This window comes from Coptis chinensis, chromosome 9 (assembly GCF_015680905.1).
Source record: "Coptis chinensis isolate HL-2020 chromosome 9, ASM1568090v1, whole genome shotgun sequence".
NCBI classification, from domain to species: domain Eukaryota; kingdom Viridiplantae; phylum Streptophyta; class Magnoliopsida; order Ranunculales; family Ranunculaceae; genus Coptis; species Coptis chinensis.
The window spans coordinates 48,731,560-48,751,419 of record NC_141464.1 but is presented as its reverse complement, the minus strand read 5'-3'; the positions used below and the strand labels follow the sequence as shown (position 1 = coordinate 48,751,419).

The 19,860-nt window shown below is 35.8% G+C and overlaps 2 protein-coding genes across 6 annotated transcripts; one reads left to right on the top strand and one right to left on the bottom strand.

The window, feature by feature from the left end:
- The first annotated feature begins 1,271 nt into the window (after positions 1-1,271).
- LOC147476427 (putative bifunctional methylthioribulose-1-phosphate dehydratase/enolase-phosphatase E1 1) lies at positions 1,272-11,832 on the top strand. Of its 5 annotated transcripts, XR_015209328.1 has the most exons (10): positions 1,370-1,757; positions 1,828-1,937; positions 3,109-3,228; positions 3,428-3,583; positions 5,207-5,356; positions 5,481-5,582; positions 6,589-6,698; positions 6,774-6,892; positions 10,328-10,489; positions 11,526-11,696. XR_015209328.1 is itself a non-coding variant. In XM_086584780.1 (9 exons), the coding sequence occupies exons 1-9, from the start codon at positions 1,514-1,516 to the stop codon at positions 11,615-11,617; spliced, it is 1,131 nt and encodes a 376-aa protein (XP_086440906.1). In that variant the 5' UTR covers positions 1,272-1,513; the 3' UTR covers positions 11,618-11,832. The 5 variants fall into 5 exon arrangements, 4 of the variants coding, with proteins under 4 accessions (XP_086440906.1, XP_086440907.1, XP_086440905.1 ...); XM_086584780.1 differs by lacking the exon at positions 10,328-10,489 and having other exon boundaries at positions 1,272-1,757; positions 1,900-1,937; positions 11,526-11,832; XM_086584781.1 differs by lacking the exon at positions 11,526-11,696 and having other exon boundaries at positions 1,272-1,757; positions 1,900-1,937; positions 10,328-10,623.
- Positions 11,833-14,196: 2,364 nt separating this feature from the next.
- LOC147476426 (VQ motif-containing protein 4-like) lies at positions 14,197-15,370 on the bottom strand. The gene has a single exon (XM_086584782.1). The coding sequence runs from the start codon at positions 15,038-15,040 to the stop codon at positions 14,372-14,374; it is 669 nt and encodes a 222-aa protein (XP_086440908.1). The 5' UTR covers positions 15,041-15,370; the 3' UTR covers positions 14,197-14,371.
- Between the last annotated feature and the right edge of the window lie 4,490 nt (positions 15,371-19,860).

Here is a 19,860-nt window from a genome sequence, read left to right as displayed (position 1 = left end):
CTTTGGTTATTGGACCCTTGGTTATTTAGGCTGAGTCCATAGGTACAACCACTCTCTATTTGCTTGAAAACTGTGTTTTGAGGATAGGGAGTAAATTTTAGTGTCCAATGGCTCTCTCTATATATATATAGAAAGTATTATCCATATTATAAATAAAACCGCCACTTTCCACTCCACTTTTGTGACGATATGGGGTCATTGGACTCAGCCTTAGCCCACCTAAAATTATTGTGTTTATGGACTTCTTGTTACACCCTTAGTCCATCAATATTTCTCGATATAATAAACTAAACTAATGTTTCTCCATTTCTCGTTACAGCCTTGGTCCATCAATATTTCTCGACATGGTAAACTAAACTAACGTTTCCGATTTATTAAAAGGTGGCAATATTAGCACCCCAACTTAACTTATGAGATTATCCCTTTGAAAAATTAAAGACACCCCTCTATTAATTAATCATCAATAGACCTGCAATCAATGTTGTATGGACACTGACGTGGCGACTCGGCTATATTTCAAAAATGTAGAACGCGGACGCGACCTGGACACAAGAAATAATATATATTATTTTTTTTATTTTTAATAATTGAATATTATATAACCTAATTCATATGTATAATAAATATTTTAATATTCAAAATAAACCCAACATGTAAAATTATGGCATACATGTAAAATCTAACTTAGCACCACTATGTTGAATGACCAAAATAGTAATTTCCCAAAAATTAGGTCTAACACATACGTGAGAAACCCACATTTTTATCATTTAGCTCAAAAGTCAGCCGCCACACTTCAAACCTTCACTGTATTTCTCCTATATTCTATAGCATTTCTTAATGAAGAAATATCGATGCAATCCATCAACTCCATCGTTGTCAAAAATTTTATTTTCTTATTCTAATCAAAATATTCCATTTACTGATTTTATAGTAGGGCAAGTCACTCTTGAATCATCGACCCAACATAATTTGGATGAAGATTTGTGTAAATTTCGGTGCTTTGATTTCACTTGTAAGACTTAAACAATAATCAACACACAAGAAGAAGATGGTGGTATTCCTATTCCTAGTCATCTGCACCATTTCTCTTTGGTTGACTTGCGTCCTGAATGTCCCAAATGTGTCTGCGTCTTAACCGTGTTGACTGCGTCGGACACGCGTCCGGTCCCCGCTGTCGACGCGGACACAGCTCTTTACCATGTGGGTCCGTGCTTTAGAGCCTGCAATCCACTCCTCCGTTATTCTCAACACAAATTATCCCTTCTCACGGCAAAGGATTTCCGTACAAACAAATTTCCACGTCAAAACCCTTTCACTGTTTTGTGAATTTCACATAACTTTGTCTCCGTAGCTGACCAAAAACATTATTTTTTTCCGCCTCTAGAAATATTCCATGAAATATGCCGATAATCTCAACACTACAAAGCGAAGAATATCATCATGCCGATAATACCAACACTGTGAAACAATATTTCGTATTATATCGCAGCATTTCACACTATTCCATGATATGTACAGTGATCTTTTTTGTGTGTCCTCAATTATTCTTGTTGCACAAGAGAAGTTTAGTTGTGCCATTAAAATGGCAACAACAACAGCATTCATGGTAACACCGCAAACACCACCAAAAAACTATATAGAAAGTAAACAAGTGAAAGAAAGCAAAGCATTATTAGTATCAAAACTTGGTTGGTTACTTGGAAGTGGTGGTAGTATGTCCAAATCATTTCAACATTTTGACATGCCCCTTTCTGGTACTTTCCTCTTTTTTTCACTCTCTTGTATATTCCTTCTATCTTTTTGTGTATATTCAGTTTTTTAAAGGTGTTGAGAAGGAGAGAAGAATGGTTGGTGGATATACTTACTTGCTTTCTTCAAATGCGTCTGTTGTTTCAGCTCCTAAATGTACTGACAGTGCACCCCATTTTAACAAGGTACATGCCCATTATCGAATAAAGAAAAGAACTATGATACCATATGAGTAGTAATGGTTTCACTTGAATTTTGAAGTATAGATGAGAGTAAGTATAGTTGTGCTTGCATTTTGAAGTATAATTCTGATTGGTTTCAACAATTTTGAATTAGAACTAAAATACCATACGGGTGATAATGCGCATACTTCAAATATACGTGTACTTCAACTAATTATGTTTTAATAATTGTTTTGTTCTATTGCTATTAGATTCAATTTTGTTAATACATTTTTCCCCAACAAGGTAGACATTGTAGTACCATTAAGTTGGTGGAATTTATGTGAACTGCGAGTAATTGAGAAGAATGTGATTCACCGACTATATATTAGTTTGTGTACTTAAAAGGAGCATATAAGCACCCGTGTTTTAGAGCATTAAACTTTACCCCAGATGTGGGATTCATTGTGAAGTTGTTGGGATATGGTTCACCATTGCTTCTGCATGAATCTTCCAGATCAGCTGTGTCATCTCCTAAGAAAGCATATATATGTTGCGATTCTCTAGGTCATTTGGAAGAAGAGAAATGACATTTTCATTTCATTGGAACACAAAGTTGATAGCCTTATTTACAACATTAAGGAGCTTTATATTCAGCTGGTGTGGAGGGTCTGCCTTGTTCAGTGACTATGCGTCTGTGTTTTTTCTGTTCTTCAGGGTCTTGTTACAGTTATTACTTGTATTTTAGTCTTTTTTATTGTTGTGATTTTATCCACCTTAGTGCCCTTATGTAACGTTGTTGGTTTCCCCCACAACGAGTGTGTTCATACTGTACTCAATTCTATATTTACATTAGCAGAAAGCTCTTTTCCCATTGAAAAAAAAAGTAATAGTCAATAAGTTTCTTTCTTGACTTCTTAAGTAGAATTGTAGGAAGTGTATTATTTATATGCTGAAGAAACCATAAGGGCAACAAAATATTTCTCAAACTATCTTCGTTTAACTGTTGCTTAAAAATAATTTGATTGCTTTTGGTGCAAAGTTGTTTTTTTTTTTTCTAGGTGTCTGACTTTGATTACAGAGTCTATTACATCACTTCATACACTCTGGAATGTTTTCAACATAGTTGTATGTGCAGATAATATCTATTAACGTTGATATTGGTTTTATTTTAACTGGGTCTTTTTTGTATCAGGCAGAGTGTTATCACTATCTGTTTGAGCCTGCAATTAAACGTTTGGACTCATCCTCTCCAAGTCATGGTCCTGTGAGGGCAGAGGCTTTGAACGGAGGTCACGAACATGCACCATCACGAGTAAGTTCATTTTTTATTTCCTCAGTAAATCTCAACCCCATCTTAGTTTTGCTCAATCTGATATTGATTGCAGTAAGCATCTTTTCTGGAGTTAAGTTCATTTGCCCTTCTCTTAGTTCTCTATGATTATTTCAAAATTTAATCATTCAGATCGACACATTGTGAAGTACCTTTCGGTGATTTTCGCTGTTTTTTGCAGCATTGTATTCTTCTTGACATCGAAGGAACGACTACTCCAATATCGTTTGTTACTGATGTTCTTTTCCCATATGCGCGTGATAATGTGAGGAAGCATTTAATTGCAACATACAACACTGAAGAAACTAAAGATGACATTAAGTTGCTCCGTTCTCAAGTAAGATTACATTCTTCTCATGTATATATCTACTAAGTTTCTGTTATCATTTTATAATGTGGACAAGAACGGTGTAAAGACTGCTATAATATCTCCTCCAGGAAAGTTTTGTTATTTACTCTCGTACTGGTAGCTTCACATGAATTCTGGAGGCTCTTAGAAAGATAGGCCTTTATTTCCTAAGATGTTCTGCTGAAAATGATTTCTTGAAAAGGATTGCTATAAATCATCTTCCAGTGCCCTATTTGGCTATTTATTTAATATTTATTGACTCATAGTCATGTCCAAGTCCAACCATGGTTTCACCATAGGAATCGACATTCCCTAATTATGTTGTATAGAAACACAGGCTTTGCTTCTCAATAACACATCTTAACTATAGTGAAGAGAAACACAAAATCTTGATCCATTATACTGAAGGTATTGTGTATTTGTGTTGTGATACGTAAAGAAATGGGCCAGCCTTTTGGGAATCTTTAAAGCTGCTTCCTAGACACCTAATACTTTTGGTGTCAAATGACTTGAATAAAAAGATGTAATTTGTCTTTTGCCCCTTTTAGAATAACTTCATGTTTCCTGGTGATGATGTGACCATACCGATGTACTGTATCATTTCCCCCTGTTGAGAAAGAAATCAAAGAATTCGACCAAGAATTTTACTGTACAGAAACCCATGCTAAATCGGCAAATCGACACATTCTACCAGGGTTGCAAGGAACTTCACCACGTGATGTACCCTGGTAGCGATTTTCTGGACCGAAAACAGGCAAGTGAAATATGCTGACATCGTCACAAAATTTACCAAAACCACCGTAGATGCGTGTATCTAAACAAGTGTGTCCAAGGCCTCTTTTGGGACATGATCTGCAAATCAATTTATTCCAAATTTGCTCATATAAGAAAAGGATCCATCATAACCAAGAGCCAAACAAACATCCGGCAAACTGTAGCCTCTGTAACATTGAAGCAATATGGCACTGATGAAAGTTCAAATTCAACCCGTACATGGCCAAGGAACACAAAGGAGACCGCAATAGGCTTTACGTGAGGCATATCAGTATGGAAGTAATCATTATATATAGCCCCAAAATTTTGACAGCAATCTCCATTGGTCTATCGTACAATTAACCTGTGTACTAAGAAAGGCATCCTTGCACTGAGATATGTTGAGGATACCACAACGAACATAGTGCTCAATGGGGAATATGATGGACGGGGAGAGGATGGAACACTCCCCCTAAAAGAGTTGCTTGCTAGTGAAGTAAACTCTTAAAACTAGGTGAAAACATAGGAGAAGCAAATAGCTTAATATAAATATAAAATAAAAAAAACGTTTAATTTGACCATGAGTCTTTTAGGATGCCGTCATGTATTCATGTTTCCTGGTAATGAGTTCACCATACTGATCCTTGTCACTGTTGTTTATATCCTTCTAAATGAACTTTGTACTGAACAACAACCCTGTTCTCCAGGAAGTTCATTTTAAAGGTAAATATTTCAGCTTTGTATAATTGTTGCGTAGGCTGCAGATTAGCAGTTAATGTGCGCTTTTTGTTATGCTACTAACTTGGGATTTGTCCTTGGAAATTAAACATTTCTTGATAAGTTATATCTTTCTCACAGGTTGAAGATGATCTGAAACAAGGGGTAGTTGGTGCCAAATCGATTCCCCCTGATGTTGCTGGAAAAGAAGAGGTGATTTCCTCAGTGGTAGCGAACGTGGAAGCAATGATTTTGGCAGATAGAAAGATTACTGCCTTAAAGCAATTACAGGTGAGCAAATGGAGCAATTACAGGTGAGCAAATTTAGCAATTACAGGCATGCAAATAGTCCTCAGAGAAAACGTCTTTCAAGGGCTTTTCTTTGGAGTTTTTACCCCTTAAATTTTTTATGCAGGGTCATATATGGCGCACTGGGTTTCAAGGTGACGAATTAAAAGGAGTAGTTTTTGAGGATGTACCAGAAGCTCTTAAGAAGTGGCATGCTTCAGGAATAAAGGTTCCACTGTACTTCAATTTCATTATATAAATTTTAAATATTGGTAAAAGGGAATCGGAGGTGTAGGTACTCAAATTGTTTTGGTATGGGATTATTTGCTTTTTGATATCACTTTTATTTTATCAGAGAAGTGACATGTTAGAAAGTTTTGTATCTTAGTATGGGTATCCAGATAGGCTTCCGTAGTTCTCTGGATAGGACCATTGGCACTCTTCTATTCTATTAGCATAGTAAACTTCTATAGGCAGTCTTTGCGTCTCAAATGTAACAGCAAAGGTTAAGGTCTATGCGTCCTGTGTGATTCACCTATTATCTCAAAATGAGTATGGTTTGCCCAAAACATACTCCCAATCGTCCCAATTGTCCACCTATAAACTCAAAGACCTTTTTCAGGAATCGTTTTTGCTCTCAAATTTGAGACTCATTTTGAGTTAAAGTCTTTTTTCAGTGCCCTGGTGCTAGTGGTTAGTCCCAAGAATGTTCTTTAAATAAACGTTAAGTAAGTAGGACCCATAAGATCTAAAAAGATTTGGCAGAACACTGTCAAATGACATCCGGCAGCACTAACAAAAATGAATCAAGCACGGCTCTTAAGCTTGGAAGTATAGTTTGCCTTTACCATAATCATAACGACTCCCATAATGGAAATTTGCAATTTGGCACTCTTAAGGGCCTAGTTTTATTACCGTAGTGATAAACTCTTGAGATCGTTGTGTTTTGTTTCTTATGTACTTTGTGTTTTTTCTTTTAGATTTCCATTGTAATGATATCTCATCCTATTGGTTCTATGTTTCTTAATTTTATATCAATAATATGTAATTATTGATATATCAATAGTATAAAAAATTTAAAAAAAAAACACTCTTGACTAGAAGTTAGATCTATATACATAGTGATAAATAACTAGCTACATATATATTTTCTCTAATTCTTGCAATTTTATGAACTTCTTTTTTGTTTTTGAAATACTCTTTCTTTTCTTTGTTTCCGATTTCTTTTACTGCAGGTGTACATATATTCTAGTGGAAGCAGGGAGGCTCAACGACTAATATTTGGCAATTCAAATTATGGAGATTTGAGAAGATACTTGTGTGGATTTTTTGATACCTCGATAGGGTAAGTTACTTCACAAGTTCACATTTTCCTGTGATTTGTATAGTGAGTCCTAAGCTGGTTTTATCGTACATGTAGAAACAAAAAGGAGACACGGAGTTACTTTGAGATATCCCAGTCAGTGGGAGTAGATAGCCCATCCGAGGTCTTATTTTTGACGGACGTCTATCAAGAAGCCATGGTTGCACAAGCAGCAGGTATGTTATATGACACACAAACGCACACACACACACACAATTAAATAAGCTGCCCAGTGGTGGCTGTAAATTTTGGTAGAGTATCGTTCTTCACTCGTCATGCCATAGTTTAGTAGAGAGCCTTCCTACTAACATTTAAATCGGCTCCCAACATTGTTCAAAACATAGTTGACCTAGAATTTGTTTTGCAATATTTTACATCATATCAAGCAGAGCTAACTTCAAGCTAAAATTTAGACTTGTGCTATCCTACATGTTATCCCATAAGTTTTCACTGTGGAAGCCTTTGGATTGATTTAATTGTTACTAGATTCTAGTCCAGGGGTCCCAGCTCCTAATTCCCATTTATGCTTTCAGGGGAAGCTTCCTCTTGTTCTTTTCCTTGTTTTTTGATGAAAGTAAAAAGATTTCTGCTTAAGATCATACATATACATATACATAGTACCTTAAAGATGGACTACAAGTGAATACCCCTCCCCTGGGCCATGCACTCCCCCATCATCCCGTTATTGTTGTAATTCTTAACTTGTCACCAGTATTAAATAATAAAATAATAAGAAGATTATGGACAAAGGAAGAAGAAGAAGATGGAGAGAACTTGGGTGTTCATTCCCCCATCACCTTGTATTTATAATATTGTTCACAACTCAGGACATAATACTAATAAGGAAAGCAGACAAAATATGATATGATATGATATGGTACCTCATAAGAGATATTATATATATCACATGATATGCTGGATATGATATGCTATGTTGGAACAATATATTTTCCATCACTCCCCCTCAAGTTGGTGTGAAGATATCTATCAAACCCAACTTGCCAATCACAGTTTGTAGGCAGCTCTTGGCAACCCCTTTAGTGAGCACATATGCAACCTGGTCTTTTGTGCTAACATACCGGGTACAAATCACTTTCTGCTTAAGCTTTTCCTTGATGAAATGGCGATCGACCTCAACGTGCTTAGTTTTGTCCTGTTGGACTGGATTCTGTACAATGCTGATAGCTGCTTTATTGTCACAATAATGTTCATTGGTTCTTGCACATGAATTCCCAGCTCACCAGTAATATTCTCAACCACGGAAGCTCACATACTCCATGTGCCATTGCTCTAAATTTAGCTTCAGCTAGCACTAGATCTAGCAACCACAGGTTGTTTTTGGCTTCGCCAAGAAATAAGATTGTCTCCCACAAAGGCACAATAACTTGTTGTAGACCGTCTATTGGTGATAGATCCTGCCCAATCTGCATCCCTATAGGCTTCTACTCGAAAGTGTCTAGTTTTCTTATATAGGATTCCACGTCTGGGAGAGCCTTTAAGGTATCTCTACACTCTCCGTGCTACCTCAAGGTGTAGTGTTCGTGATGAGTGTATAAACTGACTAATTGCACTAATATCATAAGCTATGTCAGGACGTGAGAGAGAGAGAGAGATTAGTCTACCCACCAGTCGTTGAAACATTTTTGTGTCTTGGATGGGATCTTCATTTGTATGATTCAGATTTATAGGAGCAAAAACCATCACCTTGTATTTGCAATATTGTTTACAACTCATGACATGAGAGCATTCCCAATGCAAGCAGTTTTGATCAGCAGTTTGTTACCTCCACATAGGCGCCACAGAGGACTATTTCCTCTTATAGCTACCTTGCTGGTGAAAAGCTATCAAGGGTTGCCCAATGCAGAGGTGACTTTAAAGACATTCCGTTTAAATGTAAAATACGAAAAAATATCGAAAAAACGGCCGAACCTGAAAAAAGTCGAAAAAACATGTGGGATGGACCGTCCGAAAAAAAACGAAAAATTTCAAAAAAACGTATGAGACGAAATAAAAAGTTCCGTTTGAAACTCACAACTCATTAACAACTACCCTCATTGTTACTTAGTGAAAAACTACCCTCATTGTCACCCTTACATTAGGTCATTGTATTTTGCTTAACAAGGGTGACAAGTTGTTATTTCTCCTCAAAACTGTTTGCATTGGGAATGCTCTAATACTAATAAGGGAAGCAGACAAGATATGATACTAACAAGATGCTGTTTGCAACTCATAAGAGATATCATGTATATCACATGCTGGAACAATATATTTTCCATCAGTTATCGGTCAGGTCAAGCGTTGCGTGGGCGGACCAGGGCTATAATATGGGTTAGCACAACTGTTTTATGGCTTGGGTGGAAGTCTATGCACGATGAGGGAAGTGGTCCTCAATTAGTGCCAACATCTATGATACAATGAAATTGAAACCAAATTGGGAACCAACAAACTGAAACCAACTAAAGACCATCCAATGGATTATTCTACTCATGGTTTTCAGAACCGGTTTTTTTAATTGAATTGGGTCAAACCGGTCTCGGTTGAAACCACTGGTTCAACTAAAACCCAGCCGGCTCTTTGTTAAGTTAATTCTTAAATAATATTATATATCTAAGTTAATCAATGAATGTATTTAAGGCATGGTTTTCTGGTTTTTTTTAACCGAATGACATTTGAGGTTAATAAAGTAAAGTTATTAATGTTTTGGTCGAGTCAACTCAGTGGGTTGAGTAAAAACCACCAGGTTATGTTTAGACAACCGAGTTCATTGGTTTTTAATGTGAACCAGGTGGTTCAAATCGGTGATGAAACCGGTTCAATGTTGAAGAACCAGTTCAACATAAAAAAATTGATCCGGGAAGCTCTGGCTCCGGGTCAAACCGGTAGGTTCAGGCTGGTTCATATCACCGACTTGAACCAGCCGAGTCGTAAAACAATGATTTAAGGTTTAGGGTGAGTCAACTCGGTCAGGTTGAGTAAAAATCACCGGGTTGAACCGATTTTTGAACCATTTTTTAACCGAGTTATGCTTGAACCATTGAGTTTACTGGTTTCTAACTTGAATCGGACGGTTCAAACTAGTGTTAAAACTGGTTCTATGTTGAACCAATGTTGAACCAGTTCAACTTACAAAACTCAACCCAAGGAACTGTGACTCCTGTTCAAACCGGCCGAGTCATAAAACCATGGTTCTACTAGATCCACTTCATCGCCAATAACCCAAGGTGTGTTGCGACAATAGTAGAAATACCCCCCATACTTTAGAAACGATCTACTATGTCTATACTCATTACAGTGTCATTCCACTACAATTCACTGAGATTTAAGCAACTCGTGGCACCACCTGCAAATTAGGTATTTGAAGTTGTGTTTTTTCTAGATTCGTAACTTGTTGCTTTCAAATATAACCAATCCAAAATTGTTCATTTTATTTGAGCAACCACTTGACTGACCATTAGTTTGTTATTCTTAAATATGATTTCATTTCTTATAATCGTAGTGGGAAAGATCTGTCATATGCTTTCTCCCAAACCACTCACATTTATTTTCAGCCAATTCATTAGCAATTCTTTAGCATTAGGGATGTAAAAACCAAGTTTACTGTTTCCGTATAGTTTCCAAAAGAGACTCCCAAATCATGACAGATTGGGTTGGAGAAGGAGAAGAAAAAATGAGGAAGAGATTCATCCATGGCATTACATAAAACACAAAGACTATTGAGAGGGTCCGTACCTTGGATTTTGAGCATCACACCTTTTTCAATGAGCTTGTCGTTTGTGAGTATTCTATTCCAAAGAAGCTCCATACAATAAATTTTATATTCATAGGAACGTTGGTTTCCCATGTTATCTTGCAAGGAAACGCCATGTTGTTGCTCTGGTCGTTTGCAAGGAAACGCCATGTTGTTGCTCTGGTCGTTTCTCGTGTCATGTGGTATTAATAGCCAGTCGTGTTCATGGATGTATGAGAGCTTGAGAGACTATGTAATTCAGTCAAGTTTTGCTTTTGAGTTCTGTAAATTTCAGTGGATAAATAGGGAGTCTAATGGTGAGGCCCATCAGTTAGCACAATGGGCCTCCCACCTGCACCAAAGGGAGAAGCTACCATTTTGTATCCTAACAAACAAGATCACTCCTGTAATGCTTTAATTCTATATATATATGAGTTATTATCGAAAAAAAGAGTAGAATGACTTAACTAAAAAGTGTTTGTTTGTTGTGGCAATTCATTCCCCAGCTATCATCACAATCTTCAATGTTATATTAGAAAGTGAGTGGTTTAGGCAGTTCAACACTTCAAATATCAATTTGGAAACATCCAAAAACACCTTAAAACTATAATAAAATAAAATTAGGTATTTGAAGTTGTGTTTTTTTTCTAGATTCATAACTTGTTGCTTTCAAATATAACCAATCCAAAATTGTTCATTTTATTTGGAAAGGACCTAAAATAAATTCTAAGACCACATATGGATATGGATTGAAACTTTGGAAATCCACCAATCCCATTCATCTGAGCTGGGTATTGTTAAATATCGAGGCATTATATATCTGAACGCGCCTCACAGGTGGCATACTTTGAGTCGAACGTGTGGATTAGTTTTTCTGAGTGCCGTGGAGTATATGAGTCATTTGTCTAGAAACAATAACATGCTCTAATACTTTATTATGTCATAGAGCAGCCAACTCAAGTTATTGGCAATGAGCTGCCCTTGGAACTTAAATATCGTCATGCAAGGCTGTAAATCAATGTAGGATTATATCTCAACAGAAACGGTTTAGTTCCTCACTTACAGATCATTCCACATTTCAGGTTTGGAAGTAATTATATCTATTCGGCCGGGAAATGAACCTCTTCCTGAGAACCACGGGTTTAGAACAATTGAATCCTTCGTAGAAATTTGAAAAATCAAATGTGACCTTCTGTAATTATTTTGAGTTGTTACGAAATCAATGTCCATTAATATATATATATTTGAGTAAAGTTAAAGGCAATAGTGCCGTTGTTTTTATTGCTGTATTGCAAATAAGCATATTCATTGCACATTATGTTGGTGCAACGTTGTAAAGCCAACTCAGATGGCAAAATAGTATATATAAATGTTCATAGAATTGCTGCACCATATAGTGTTGGTAGTTTTACTCTGACTAATCTAAATGTACGAATAGTCGGAATAGATAGGCTTATACTTTACCTTAACGAACATGTCAGTGCAAATTCTTCTCTATTGGACTGATCTCTAGCAAAAAATTTCTTAATATCTAGAATGCGACTGAAATGTTAGTTTTAACTTCATCATTGCTACATCGTTACATTGGGCTGAATTATGTTCATTGGGAGCAGCCACTGAGTACATACGTTGTTTTACCAAAAGAAAAATAATGCATATGTTGTGACTTTCTGGGATATGCTAGTCCGGTATAACTAGTTTAGCAGTTAAACTAGGAACAAGAAAATAAAAATGAGAAATTTACATGATAACAGTTTCAAGGCAGATTGCAATATATATTGGATATACTGAAGCACTCAACATCTTTCAGCGCATCTTTGGTTTGCATGTAAAGTGCAATATACGTGCACAACTAAAGCGTTATTTTTTTTTAAAGATTCGTAAGCCTGCTTTAAATGAAATTTGTAACTCTGTGATGCTAACGGGATTCGAGCTCCAAACCTTTGATATTATCACTTAAAGATTTAACCGATTTTGCTAGTTAGCACTTACAACAAACTAAAGCGTCAGAAGAACCTGTTCGTTGTTATTAAGCTTAATATCTTCGGATTAAGCGGGGAACTAGGTATATTGATCTCTCTTAAATAGGAACTGCTACTGATGCTGATTGTTATCCAGTACGCATTTGCAAGTTGGGCAAAGACTGGATGTACACGAGCCAACATTTGCGAGTTGTACACTAGCCAACACCCACAGAAAACAACACAAAACCGGCAACCCACGTTTTCTTGTTGATATTTTCCACCTCTTTTTGACTCTTTCTTCTTTCATTCAATCATCAACCCAACAAGTCACACTTCACATCTTTATTTTCTCCTGTCCCCGTTTTTAAAACTAAATTATTCGAGATTGAATAAGACTTATTTTGACTCAAAGGAAAATGCACTTTTGTTGGTCTTACTTCTTGGCTTCTGGCATCATTATTTCTTGAATACACTTCATCTTTTTTCAGGACTTTTGAAGTTTTGAGTAGAGATGGGGTAATGTTAGGGTACCCGTAATGCTATCTTTACAAATTCAACAAGTTTCTTTTACAAAACTTAGCTAGAGTTGAATCTCGTACATCTTGAGACAGAGACCATGCATTTATTATTTTCCAGAGGAAATCTAGGGAAACCATTTGTGACTTTAAATATAGGAATAAATATACGATAGCATACTAATGGGTCCATCAGACTGATGTCCCCAAATGAAAACAACTGATCCATTTGACCAATTTCTAACCATATATACATGCTTCACCACATGACCAGAGTTGGAAGGTTAGCCATCAAGAGAAAATTTATGTAATGTATATTGTTTATGGCCTGTATCACTTGATTTGGTCAACTTTTTATCTTCACATATTTTCGGTGGAGAGTTAATTAAGTTCTATCTATAATATGATGAGCATCAATGCTCTTCCAAGAAATGCAAAATATGAGATTACACTCTTTTAATGTTCTTTCTAATCTTTTAGACCAATGGAGGTAATGCTATACACAATCCATCTGACTTCATGAAAAATAATTTATTCTTTAGACACTTGTCCCATATGCAGAGGAAGTGAGTTTTGTTTTAGATTGTTTGTACTTTTATTATATCTTTTTCATGCTAAACCACCTATCATTTTTGTGTACTTAACTGAATCTAGGATCAGTACTTTGAGGGAGAAAACTGAAGTTAAATGAAATGGTCATGATCATCTCATCATGCTGAATTTCAGCAGAATCCCATTCTAATGGTGAAGTCACTTTCCTGATGAAAGAGTGTATAAATTGCTTAACCAAAAAAATCAATTTCACAAGTTGTACTGTACAAGTATTGAGGATTCAGCGAAAAAATAAAAAGAGACAGGTCTTGACTCTTGAGGTTTCATAAGCTAGATACCCTAGTAAAGTTCCTGATTTCTAGCTCGCTCATCTACTCAATGCACTCCTGGACTCCTGACAGCTAACTGAACATGAAACTTCGGCAGTCATACATACATTGCATTCTCCCCATCACGCCCTTCACATGGACTTAAATTTTTTTGAAAACCTCGGTATTTCTTGTTCTTTTCGTGTATTTAGTATTTGAATCACAGTATTAACTAATGAGTAGGTGAAGAAAAAAAATACGTTGGAACTCTTTTGAACCAAACAGTGAAAGGGAAACAAGAGTTTTTTTTTTTTCCTCTCTTCGTACTTGTTGGAAGTCCAGTATGAAAAAAGTTAAAAAACTAGACATTCAATCCTCAAATGAACAATGACAATACAGAGACAAAGAAAAAGGTAAAAAAAAAAAACTGGAACCAACTCATATTGAGATCTTGTAACATCTCAAATTGTACAATTGAAGCTAACAAAGATGACAATTCCTCAGCAAATAATTAAGTACCCATTAATTAAGTAGCAAATTTAAGCTTACATCACAACAAACAATAAAAAAAAGCATCATAGTGAATATATCAAGAAGAAGAACCTGGAATTCTTGGTGAAGTAACAGGAAACAAAGGCAAAAGCCGTGGTTCTGTCTCTCTTGGTGTAGAAACAGGTGATGGGTGTAAATAAAATCCCTTCTCTGCAATTGCTTTCTCTTCTGCTGCTAAAACAGATGAAGTTGGTGGTGATCTGTTAAAAGGGTCTGGAATTAGAGGAGTAACAGGGCTAAGTACAAGTGAAGGAAAATCAAGAATACTTGGTGACAAGATTTCTGGTTTATTTCTTGGTGAAAAACTAGAATTCTGAATGAAACCAGGCATCAAAGGACTGATCTTGAGATTTTTCATACTATTCCTTCTTTCATAAAGTTTAAACCCCTGTTTCTTTGGGCCATTTTTGTTGATAGGTGGTATAACACTTTTTTGCGATGGATCTGAAGTAGTAGTTGGTTTTAAGGAAGCTTGTTTTGCTGTTTCTGATGAACCAGTTAACATCTGGACAACTTGTTTGAAAGAAGTAGTGTCTGCTTGAATGAAAGTTGTTGGATATGTGTTAGTTTCAGATCTTGATATTGGTTTTGGTGTTAAAGGTGGTTGTACTCCATTGCTGTTGCTACTACTACTACAACTACTGTTGCTTCCATTGCTCTTTGGTGAAGGGTTTTCTCTCTCTTGAGCTTTTGCTGTGTTTTCCATGGTTAGCTACAACCTTACTTGATCACGAGAGAGAGAGAGAGATGTGACTTTGGTTTGGTCTTTGGTACTTGTTAGAGGAGGGGAAGAGAATAAAGAAAATTAAAAAATATGAGAAAGATGAGTGAATAACAAGGTTGATGAGATGATAGATGGTATTGGTTTGTTTGTTTTCTTTACTATTTGGTTGTCTTTCTCTCCCTCTCTTGCTCTCTTTTCTTCTTTATATATATTTTCCAACTTTATATTCTAACAAGTATAAGTGTGGTTGGTTTTGATTGGGTGTTAGAGAAAATGCCCAACAAGTGATATGCAAAATACAATAACACCACTTTCCTTGGATGCTGTTTGAAAAAACTTTGAATTTTATGAGTGGAAGAAGTCATCAAAAGTTTCAAAATTTGGCATTGACTTCAGAGCCCTGACACTGACTTTTGTGGTGAGTGGACCCACAAAATACATTGATTGATAAGAATACCACTTAATTACAGACTACCGGATTAGATAAGATGCTCACCAGATCGCAGCTTCTTTTTACAGTTAAAATTGACACTATTCTTCACTTCCATAACAATATAACATTACTTGATGAAGCAAAAACATGGTGTTACGCTTGCATAAACTTGAGCATATCACTATTTTCACTAGTTGCATTCTTCGTTTAACATTCAATAAATAGGATACCATTTGGTTGTTGGAGAATTTGTTTTCTTCAATGTGCTCAACCTGCAAGCAATGTACTGTATTGCGTGCGAGTCCTTGAATGATACGTACACCTAACTTTGTATATATACATATTCTCATGTAATACAACAATACGGCGTAATCTCATACTACTCTACTGCTCACAGTGTATTTAGTATTTTAGTCACAATGCAGCGCAAGCAAAATTCTTCCCTCAGTCCTTAGGTTTGTGTGAGTGGTATATAAAGCATAATAAATTCAGTTTATTTCTAGAATGCGGGTCAACCTAACTCAAACAAGCCGATTCCCTTTGACGAACTGATGGAATTAATAAATTATTTTTAGGTGATCACTGATACATTAAATTTTAAAGGAGGATGGTCAGTAGATCAAATGGTTATGTCATTTATTGGTCCTGTCTTAATTCAACATAACTCCATGCTTAAATTCATCAAATAATGGCGAAGAACCAAACTCCTTGAACTGGTAATAGTTTCTAGTTTTCTATTGATTTTAGTTATTTAGTTCCAACTTGAAGGAGAGAGACAGAGTCCGCAAGATCTTTGAGTTGTGGTTGATGACATATATGGAAAAGGGGGAAAAGGGGGAGGAGAATCGAATTCTCAGTCATAATGGAAATGAAAAAGACCAAAATCCATGGGACCACGACCACGTACTCCAATATTGCACTATTAGTCTATTACTAGAGTAGACTTCCAATGTACAAACTCTCACATAATAAGTCATTTTGCGAATTTTGCAACAAACTCCAGACATGCTAATGTAACAAGATTAGTTTTGTTTCAAGACGAGATTAGTTTTGATTGAAATGCAAGCAACTTCTCTTCACCTAACACACCTATTATGGACTAGGAACACTTTGATGTGCTGTGTGGAGGCCATTCTGTAAATATTCTTTGCATGCAAAATGCAAAGGAGAAAGTTGAAAGGTTCTTGCTTTATTTCAATCTAGTGCAATGCGATCAGACTGATTGGATGGCATTGGATCATAAGTTTTAAAAGCGATTTATCATCTAACAAGAGTTAATTGTTTACTTAAACCTACTTTGAACAGCATTTTAATGTAAACCTGGAAAAACGAAGAAAATGAAAAAAAAAATTTGTGTCAAACTGTCAGTTACGCATTTACCCCTAAAAAAATATCTAGCACGTCATTTCTTTTGGTCATTTTGTTTTTTTTTTCTATTGTGCTTTAGGAATGTTTAATTATCATAAACAATCCACATTTTTAACATTTCATAGCAGTAGTATGAGGCTTTGCCAAATTTGCTTGATTTTCTACGCAAAATCAAAAGTTGATGTCAGTTTCGTATTTGTTGTGTAACTCAATGGCAATGGATTGATTAAGGTTTTGTACTTTATAGGCCTTAAAGAGTCCGCCATACAGTTGAAAATGCCACCGTCAGAGCTGGTCAATGATGTTGGGAGGAAGGGTTACATCACGAAACCGGCCACTAAACTCCAACTTTTCATATTGTATACTTTCGAGTGCAAAAAAATTGTAAAACTATTCTGTAACAAAGGTATAATGGGAAATATGAAAATATGTCGTTGTACTTTTGCTACATTTAAAGAGGTGCAAATGTGAAAGTTGTGGAGCCACGTGATAATGGTAAGTCAACAAAATCAAGCTTATATAATTTTCATATATGATCTTCAATTATACAACTTTTTTTTTTCTGGTAACTTTCAATTATGCAGCTAATGAAAATTATGAAACACTTTCTCAATTTTCTTTAGTGTGTGTTTGGAAATTAGGATTTTAGAGGGGAATTGAAAATATATTTCCATAAATTAAGAGGGGTCCATTCTGCAACTTTTTATGTGTTAGAATGGAAATCTCAAAATCAAGAAATCGTAAGTTTCTATAGGAGTAGAAATTTGAAATTTCTATATATTCAGAAATTTTAACTATTTAAAATCTCAAGACTTAGAATTATATTTTCAATTCCAATTATAAAGAAAAACTTCCAAACATACCATTAAAATAGTTTTAAGAGAAAAACTAACTCGGGAATGGGACCGGAACAGTTCCTGTTAGGACCGGCTCTAAAATGTTAACAAAACTATCTAATTTTTAGTTTAATTTTAGGACGGGCTCAACAGAATTGGACCCAGTTCGTTCCAAACTGGCCCAAAATTTTGTAGTGCACCTTTTTCAGAGGATCTAGGGTGCCTCAATATAATGATCCAACATCAATCGGTCATCTCAAACTCCTTCTCTACAGCTTTCTGCAGATTGTGTTTATTCTTATAAAGGACGAGGTCAGTGGGTAGCACTAGTAGGCAACACTAGTACATAGTGTCGGTGGGCAGCTCAAGTAGGCAACGTTAGTAGGCAGTGTCAATGCTCAAGTGAACATATCAAGTTCGCACATCACTAGTATGGGGGGGCTAGGTAACCAAAGAAATCCACTTACACTTGTAAAACCCTAGTTGAGTAGAGTTATGACTCTCACTCTATAAATATATCTTGTCGGACTCGAGATCTCTACAATCGGTACAGAGATCATTTCTGTAACCGTGTTATCTCGCTGTTGATTTGAATCCGAGATGTGTATATGCGCCTCGATATCTGTGTGTGCTCCGAGATGTATGTGTGCGCGCCGAGATACGAGATGTGTGTGGTACCACTCTCTGTACACTCTCTGTACCCGGTTATAGAGGAACCGGTCTCTATCTTGTCATCCTCTAAAATGGGTTGAACAACACGAAATGAAAACCCAAACTTAGTTCTAGAAAAAGAGAAAATAGAGGATTGAGAGTTAGAGACGAATTCAACACCATTAGAAAAATAGAAAATAGTAGAAAAAGAGAAAATAGAAGATTGAAGTAGTATAGAGACAAATTCAACTCCATTAGAGAGTAGGTTGATTTCCATCCTTTAGTGGTATTCTTATTTGTGTCTTGTAAGAAAGAAGCACAAACTTCAACCAAGTTGTTTTTTGTATTGTTATAATGGAATAAACAAAAAGAAACATAGTCATCAAGAAATATCTTTATTGTTATTTTCTCTTAAATTGCTAGTATATCTGTTTATCTTCAATATTTTATATTCCACTTTGGTTTATAATCTTGATCATGCATGAGGTTTCATAGCGGTGTAGATCTTTTGGCACTTCGTCGTGATATGGTTTTCATTTGCTTCCACAAAACAATCCGGGGAGGAAGAAGATTCAAGCGGCGATAATAAAGGGCGAGTCTTCACATCTAGCACTCTCACAATCCACAATCCACTTAAGATGAGAAAAGAGTTATAGTAGGAAAAAAAAACAAAGATGGAAAGGACTAGTCTTCACATCTAGCACCCTCACAATCCACTCGAAGTAGAGAAGGTAGTTGAAGCAGCAGAAAGCAAAGATAGGAAGCACGAGTCTTCATATATTGCACTCTCGCAATCTACTCGAAGAAGAGAAAATGAGTTATAGCAACATAAAACAAATATAGAAAAGACAAAAGCCTAAAACGAAACCCCGCAAAATGTTCTATACATCTAAGAGTCGGAGCTAAATTGCTTTTAGAAAAGGAGCCATGATTTGGCTAGGGGGAACTAGGGTGCCTCAATGATGATCCAAATGAGAATAACCGTGAGTTTATTCTTAGAAAGAAAGAAAATAGAGGATTGAGAGTTCAAAACCCGAGAAGGTGAATGCCACTCCATTAATATAGTACGTTAATTTTGATTCTCTAGTGGTGTTCTTATTCGTATCTTGTATGAGTGAAGCACAAATCATCCACCATCAACTCCAACCTCTTGTATATATCTCAAAGTTGTTTCTATATTGTTCTAATGGAATAAACAAAAAGAAGCATAATTTTCAAGAAATTTCTTTTACTGATCTTTTATGTTAAATTATTAATATATGTACATATTCTTCAATCTTATACTTTCTGCATTTGTAATCTTGATCAGCATGTTGGATATAAATGATTATCCCAAGCTACAACGAACGCTTACAGAGCCCACTTAAACAACCATTATATATGATAATCCATTTTATGGTCAATGAGTCATATAACGGTTTTCATTTATCATAATCTGAGGACACTTGTACAATAATGGGTTGTCACAATTGTAAAACACAGGTTATGGAAAAAAAATTAATTTTTTCCTATCC

What these genes read in the sequence shown, in the direction of transcription:
- LOC147476427 (XM_086584778.1), top strand. Translation starts at nt 1,514, where the DNA reads ATGTACAGTGATCTTTTTTGTGTGTCCTCAATTATTCTTGTTGCACAA. An exon ending in TTTTGACATGCCCCTTTCTG is followed by an intron (nt 1,758 to 1,827) that starts GTACTTTCCTCT and finishes AGTTTTTTAAAG; the next exon opens with GTGTTGAGAAGGAGAGAAGA. An exon ending in TTAAGTTGCTCCGTTCTCAA is followed by an intron (nt 3,584 to 5,206) that starts GTAAGATTACAT and finishes TCTTTCTCACAG; the next exon opens with GTTGAAGATGATCTGAAACA.
- LOC147476426 (XM_086584782.1), bottom strand. Translation starts at nt 15,040, where the DNA reads ATGGAAAACACAGCAAAAGCTCAAGAGAGAGAAAACCCTTCACCAAAG.